The sequence below is a fragment of the Miscanthus floridulus genome, chromosome 1 (genome assembly GCF_019320115.1).
Source record: "Miscanthus floridulus cultivar M001 chromosome 1, ASM1932011v1, whole genome shotgun sequence".
NCBI classification, from domain to species: domain Eukaryota; kingdom Viridiplantae; phylum Streptophyta; class Magnoliopsida; order Poales; family Poaceae; genus Miscanthus; species Miscanthus floridulus.
The window spans coordinates 108,153,068-108,160,688 of NC_089580.1; the positions used below are offsets into that span (position 1 = coordinate 108,153,068).

The 7,621-nt window shown below is 42.6% G+C and overlaps 1 protein-coding gene across 1 annotated transcript; it reads left to right on the forward strand.

Moving 5' to 3' along the window:
* The first annotated feature begins 2,075 nt into the window (after window positions 1–2,075).
* Window positions 2,076–6,907, forward strand: LOC136490785 (acyl transferase 1-like). The gene is made up of 2 exons (XM_066486979.1): window positions 2,076–2,573; window positions 5,806–6,907. Exons 1-2 carry the CDS (start codon window positions 2,139–2,141, stop codon window positions 6,769–6,771), a joined length of 1,401 nt encoding a protein of 466 aa, XP_066343076.1. The 5' UTR covers window positions 2,076–2,138; the 3' UTR covers window positions 6,772–6,907.
* Window positions 6,908–7,621: the final 714 nt, after the last annotated feature.

A 7,621-nucleotide genomic window follows, 5' to 3' on the forward strand; every position in this document is an offset into this window, starting at 1 on the left:
TCAACGATCTCATGATGTGAACTGTTCGTGAAAGCGCTCGATATCAGCTAAAACAGCCGATTCAGGCATAGCGTACAGTTAAGGTCATGCCCTCTCAGGAACAGATCTACCAAATAATGATCCTCACTCCACGGTGCTAACAGTGGGGTGTGAGGCAGAATCACACAGGCCGTGATAACGGGCCATGGAACAGTTTTCACTAGCCGATAGATCTACTCAAGATCAACCACGCCTTAACCGCACGCTATGCATGATCAAGATTGATGTAAAACAGCCGATAAAACATAACTCATCGTTTTAAGTACAGATTAGATCAGTTTTAGATTAACAAACGATGGGTCAAAAAGAATATAAGGCCGATCTAGATCAATCCCAATCGGGCGAAGTGATATTGCTGTAATTAAATAAATAATGGAAGCAATAAGCAATATCAATAACTTAGTATATCTATCCGAAGGAATGCCACCCTTAGATAGAGCCGATAACTTGACCTTAATCTAGTTCGAGCAGTGGAGGTCGACCGGATCGATGCAGCCGTCCTTGAACTAGACAAGAGTCGATAACTAACTCATACTAGAGTCGCAGTGGAGGTCGACCGGATCGATGCAGCCGTACGAACAAAGGTATAAGCCATGACGGTACTTACAGACAAGCAGTGGAGGTCGACCGGATCGATGCAGCTGTACTTGCTGAAGAACTCGTCGAGATCTACTCTACTCCTACTCCTAAGGGGTGGCCGGAGCCGAAAAAAGTAAATAACTAGTATTTGATTGATTGTGTCCCCTTTACAATAGCCAGGGTTTGGTATTTATACCCGGAGCCTAAAAATGAATCATACTCGAGTATGACTCAGTACAATATTTGGTACAAAGAAAACATTCCTATTTTCAGGTAACTTGGATTCTAATCTTTCCCCTTTTGTAGAGTCCGATATGTATCTTCTCGATGTCAATCATATCTCGTCATCGTTATCTGCTGACGTCATTCGGAGAGAACCGATCCCAATGTCGCATTCGACCCGACAGATATCAATCTTTACTCAATCGACTCCTTGATTGACACAATCTTGGAAGCCTACGAGTTTCCATACGAGTTTCCATGCTCTTCTCCTAAATTTTAGTGTAAACAATAACGCTTAGATTAAATTGCATTTTTTTGAATAAAATACTGACTACATGCTTAGTGCTATGTATATGACCTGCTGCATTGCTGCATAACCTGGGATGGTGCTACCTTAGTGCAATAGTATATAGCCGAAGCCTATCTGGCGTCGTGACTATCTGACTAGCTTTGTACTAAAATCACACACATCAATGGTCAACACAAGGCTACATATAGGCTGCATTTTGTGTGATGTGGAATTCTTTTAATTATCTCACATGCATGACAAGTACAAGAAGACTCCACTGTGGTTTTTTTTTTTGAGGTCAACACGTACAGGAGGGCGAACGAACTGTCCACACCTGAATTTTCATTCCACAGATGCCACCGAGATGGAACAGAGGCCTCAGAGGTTTTGGGGGAGGCGGAGATTACATATCCAAGATGGAACTCCAGCTGCTTGCAAGAGCAGCGTTATGCATTGGCAGGCGGCAACTCCAAAGTCTTACTGACTCCCTGGACGCCATCAACAATCTGTTCTGATCTGGCGCCATCCCTCGGAAATGTAGAACGTACGTCGGATAGCTAATCGACAAGTACAGATCAATGGAATACTGTGTGATTGTTCCTGTTTATAGATGTTTGATCTCCTACCAGGCGGTCACTCAGTTGAAGACAATGAACTGGCTAGTGACCCCCACAATACCACTGTCGGGCGGAGGACAGAGCCCACAGTGATTGTCTGCTGTGTATTAATGGTAGGCTTGAGATTTTATCAAATAATTCGGTTGGCTCTCAATTTTTTCCACAACAAATAGACAAGATACCAAAATAACTCCACTTGCGAGAAAAAGATATACGACGATCTACACTGCGAGCGAGATCGAGGTTCTCCATTTCATTTCCTATATAACAGGCTCTGATCACCAGCTTCAACGACGCTTGGCTGTGGTCAAAGCTAGCAGTCACTTGTTCACAACGTACGTCCAAAGCCACAATATTCACGCGTACGCGATCTCGACGACACTACCAAGAAAATGCTGTCCTTCATGGCGCGACGGGGAGTGCCGGAGCTCGTGACGCCGGCACGGGCGACGCCGCGGGAGACCAAGGCCCTCTCGGACATCGACGACCAGCATGCTCTCCGCTACTACGAAACGGTGATCGGTTTCTTCCGGCGCTGCCACGGCCAGAGCGACGGACCGGATGACCCGGCGGAGGCCATCCGGGCGGCCCTCGCGCAGGCGCTGGTGTACTACTACCCCGTCGCCGGGCGACTGAGGGAGGACGCCGGAGGGAGGCTCGAGGTGGACTGCACGGCGGAAGGGGTGGTGTTCGTCCAGGCCGACGCCGACGTGCGTCTGGAGGACTTCGGAGAGCCGCTGCAGCCGCCGTACCCGTGCGTGGAGGAGCTGCTGTGTGATGCTGGGGATACGAGAGCCGTTATTGGTAGACCATTGCTGTTCATGCAGGTTACTTTTTTTATCTAGCTCCTCTTTCTTCCCTCTTTTTTTTTTAAAAAAAAAACAGTGTGATAGAGAGAAAGTGTGCCATTTTTTCTTATTTATTACTCTATCGATCGGTTCCAAATTATAAGATGTTTTAGCTTTTTTAATACATTGCTTTTACTATGTATTTAGATATAGGTGTATATCTAAGTACATAGTAAGAATAATTATGTATCTAGAAAAGATAAAATATCTTATAGTTTGGTATGAAGGCAGTACAAGATTCACAATGAGTGCCACAAATATGGGCAGGTTTGAATCCTCCCACTCTAAACTTTAGAGCTAAAGCTCCAAACAGGTGGTATAAAGTTAGCTCTAAACTTTAGCCCACTTCACATTGGAACTTTAGACCTCAAAAGTGAGCTAAAATGTTCTAAAGTTTTTAGAGCTCTAAACTTTAGATGTGAGGATCCAAATAGGCCCAGGATTGATGCATTCTTAGGGAAGTTATTTGAGACTTTAAATAAAAAAATATCAAGCAGTTAATGGATATTTTTCACCGTGGGACAATTCTTAGACGGTTTCTGGTCCACCCAAAATTTCACTCGTGGGTGAACAAAAAAATAGTAAAGGAATTTATTAGTCGGTCATCTTAAAATTTTAGCTTTTGCAATAATAACCATTTTCTGAATTGGTCAACGCTTGTTGTGGAGGCGCTGATGTTGACATTTTGGGCACCATTAGTTTACTTCAGAGGTTGTCCGTAACGAGGGTACGTAACTATTGTTTCATTAGATGAATGTAATTAGGGACTACCTATTATTCTAAAAAATTGTCCACATGAACATTTCCGTTCCAGTGCCTTCTAGCTCTATAAATTTAATAACTGGTGCAAACATACTACTAAACCATCAGTATCTGTTCGGAAAAAGAACAACAAAGCAAGTAGCTAGCGACTCGGAATGCATAGTAGATAGAATCATGCAAGACATACCTAGAGCAAAAATTTCTCTCCCTCGGTCTGTCCCCCTCACTCTTTTCCGGTCTCTTAATCCACTGTCCTTCACTCTCACCCAGTGGCGGATTTAGAATTTTTGCATGGCGTATGCCGGATCAAAATTTTCATATCCAAAATGGTAAAACCCATCTAGCAATTTGGTAAAGTACTGTTAAAATGGCCTCATAATTCAGTGTACAAATACTAAATAGCATAATAATAAGTCATAAATTACAATACAATTTGTTCAAACAACATACTAATAGCTCCAAATATGCAATATAGAAGGTTAAAGAGGATATAGAATTGCATCACTACTTTTTGGGCGTACTCTTTCTATTGGCCATGAAAGTCTTAATTATGTCATCTTCATCCACTTCATCCAAAATGTCTCTGTCAATGAATGACACTAGGCAATCATCCAAAAGAGTAATCATTTTATTTCTGGACTTGGTTTCGAAATAAATTTATTATAGAAAATGCCCTCTCAACACTTGTTGTCGCCACTGATAGAAGCAATACCAATTTCAGAAGCAAGTAAACCAAATCGTAAACTTTATGTCTATTTGTTTCCACTAGCTTAACTGAGAGGTGAACAAGGTTTTCTAGACCACTGAATCTATCATCTTATCTCATGACATTAATATAGTAATCAAGTTGCAATTCAAGCTTTAGGAATTCGGAGCCAAATATGCCCTTACAGGAAAACTCAACAATTATGCTTACCTTGTGTGCGTCAAAGGATGCAAATGATTTGGTAGGATTGAGGGACGACATAGAAGAAAGCAACTCCAAATTACTCTCATGAAATCAATTATCAAGCTCTTGGCTAATTTTATCAACGACTCCGAATATATAATTCTCTTGTGAAGTGATCATCATTTGTTTGATTTTGGGCAAACCGTCTTCATCTTCCATAAGGCACATAATTACCTTCCATAGCAAGAACTTCAACACCACGTTTATTGCAAAACAAAGTGACCTTTTCAAGGAACTTTTTCCTTCCATTAGTCCTCATCAAGTGTTGCATTGTGTTCTTTTCCACACTAGCAAGTTGGATTGCATGAATATTATCATGCTCCCTCCTTTGCAAATGCTCAAACAATTCATTTGTGTATCCAAGAATAACAAACAATAAGTGTGCACTTAAAACAAAATCGAAGGACTTAAATGCCTCAACCATAAAATGGTCCTTTGTCCAATCATGCTTATATGTTGTATCCTCTCCAACAGTGATGAGTACATCACGGATAGTGGGATGTATAGCAATGATGTTGCATACAATTTTGTAATGAGAGCCCTACCCAGTATCACCAGGCCTAGGCAATGTCATCTCTTGATTTAATACACTCCTAGTTTCAAGTTCACCACAATTAAGTGCCTTCATGATATTCACAAGTCTAGCATTTCGAAGCATGCCATGACATTTACAAGATAATCCAGCAAAATTTAGCAAAAGGGATATTTGTTCCAGAAAAACATACACAATTAATATTGTCCTTAGGGTTAGAGATTTTGGGGATCTTGCAAGGAATAGGAGAATGGAAGGGAGAAAAGTTTTCAGTCCTCACCAAGTCACCATGATTTCTGTTGCCACCAGTGGGGAGAGGATGGCATGGGCTGCGGCCTGGGGACAAGCCGACACTGGTGCGGCTGCTAGCTGGAGATGCGGCACAGCCGTGCAGGATCGTGCGGGCTGGGAGCACCGGGTGCTGAAAGCCATGGGGGATCCTGCGGTCAGGCTGGGTGTGGGGATGAATATGCTGCACCACTCTTGTTATGATCTGTCTACCAGAGGCCATTCACATCACGGCGAGACTCCACGTAACTCTACGTGATGTAGATGCATATTCCATTGAATTTTCATTTCTTATCTTTTAGTACTGCCTTATGTGCAACTTCCCACCAATCAACAATGGAGGTGTGAATAGGAACATGGAGATTTGGATGTAGAGAGAATTGTGCCCACGCTAGCTCGCACCTGCCTCCAAGCTTATGCCATGAAAGGGCAACTCAGACATTAAGTGAAGATCTATTTGCTGTTGACCTTTTTTCTCTTGTTGCCAGATTTTCCATCCTCAGGATTTGGTCTTGGATTAGGGTTCAAGCGAAGAGCTTGCATTTTTTTTTTGCGCCTATGCTTTCCAGATCCAGTGGCTACTGAATGGCTTGAAATGTGTTTCTTTTCCTTCTTTTGCTATGTGGCATTCTAATACAAATGTCATTATATTGATTCTTAATTGGTATTTATTTTTACAGTTGACCAGACTGAAATGCGGCGGATTTGTGGGTGGATTCCACATGTGTCATAACATGGCTGATGGTTTTGGTATGATTCAACTCATGATAACTATAGCTGAATTGGCATGTGATGCAGCAGCCCCCAGCATTCTTCCCGTATGGAAAAGAGAGCTTCTAAGTAGTACAACACATAGCCCAACCCCCATCGTATACCCTAACCCTTCATATGAACAATTACAATTGAACATCTTGGACTCTACATGTGACGATGTGATGCTGTCAACTCCGCTCAATGAAATGGTAGTCGACTACTTCATCTTCGGGCCAAGGGAGATGACAACTCTAGAAAACCACATAAGGGGATACCACGCCCACTCAGCAACATCCTTTGAACTGATAACTGCTGTGATGTGGCGATGTCGCACAATAGCTCTGGGATACAAGTCAAATCAGACAGTGCACCTTATGATCACCATGAATGCCCGTGGGAGGTGGAACCACCATACCCCCATCCCATGGGGTTACTACGGCAATGCGCATTTCTCTCCCATAGCACAAGTAACAGTCGATGAGCTCTGCAGACAGCCGCTCAACGACACTGTTGAGCTTGTGCGCGAAACAAAGCTCAGTGTGACAGCAAAGGAGTGCATGGAATCCATGTTGGAGACAATGGCATCCACGCGCAACAGACTTTGTGAAGATCCAGCAAGAACATACGAGGTCTCTGACACGAAATGGATTGCAGCAGGGAATGGTTTGCAGCTTGGGTGGGCTGAGTTTGTGGGTGGTGGCATACCAGTGGCTGGCGACATTACTTCCAAGATAGGAAGCGATCATATGAGGTGCAAGAACCAAGACGGGGAGGACTCAACGGTGGTGTCACTGCTATTGCCAAGGTCAGCAATGGAGAGGTTCAAGAAGGAGATGGCTGTTTGGCTGAACAAACATGATGATAAGAGTTTAATTATACAGAGTTCCCTCTAGCGGCAAGCAAGGTCTATGCAAGTATTGGTTGTGTGTCATTCTAAGAAGGATGTGTGGTGTACTGAAACAATTGCAAGTTTTATGCTCTCAATTTTAATTTTTGCAAGGCCCAAACTGTTGGATTTTTTAACTCTTGTAATTTTGCTAGGCTGAAATAGTTGGATTTTTATTCTTTGATTTTTTTTAATAAAGGAAGTTTTTATTAAATTTCATGCAATTTACCTTGAGATGATATAAAATCTTGAAAAGCACTTTCGGCCTCTACCTAAACAAGCACATAACCAAAAAAAAGACCAACATATTCTCATGGCTCACTATGTAAAAACTGTAATATCCAACAGTGTCCCCTACAGACGCAGCAGCGAACGCGCGTCTGTAATATGAGTTCACACGTCTGTACTATATCGGCGAGGCCAACACGCGTCTGTGATTACTCGTTACTATAGACACGTGTTCGGAACACGCGTCTGTAATATATTGGTGGGGTCAACACACGTCTATGATAACTCGTTACTACATACGTGTGTTCGGAAACCGCGTCTGTAATTATGAGAATACGCGTCTGTATTAGAGATATCTTATGGGAGACGCGTCCTAATAAACACACGTCACACATATTGAGTTCACGGACCCGAAAAAATTATTGAACGTAGTTGATGGATGACTAAAGTCCGCGTACCCCTTCGGCCTTCCCCCATGCATACGTCCCCGACCTTTACCACTATGCATCATTATTGTTCACAATCCATTATAACATCAACAATAATATAGAAATTTCGTGGCTTACGCATCGCCAGCAACATATATAGACAGAGATAATGTATTGTATCCAAACATACATCACCACTGA

What these genes read in the sequence shown, in the direction of transcription:
- LOC136490785 (XM_066486979.1), top strand. Translation starts at nt 2,139, where the DNA reads ATGCTGTCCTTCATGGCGCGACGGGGAGTGCCGGAGCTCGTGACGCCG. An exon ending in GACCATTGCTGTTCATGCAG is followed by an intron (nt 2,574 to 5,805) that starts GTTACTTTTTTT and finishes TTATTTTTACAG; the next exon opens with TTGACCAGACTGAAATGCGG.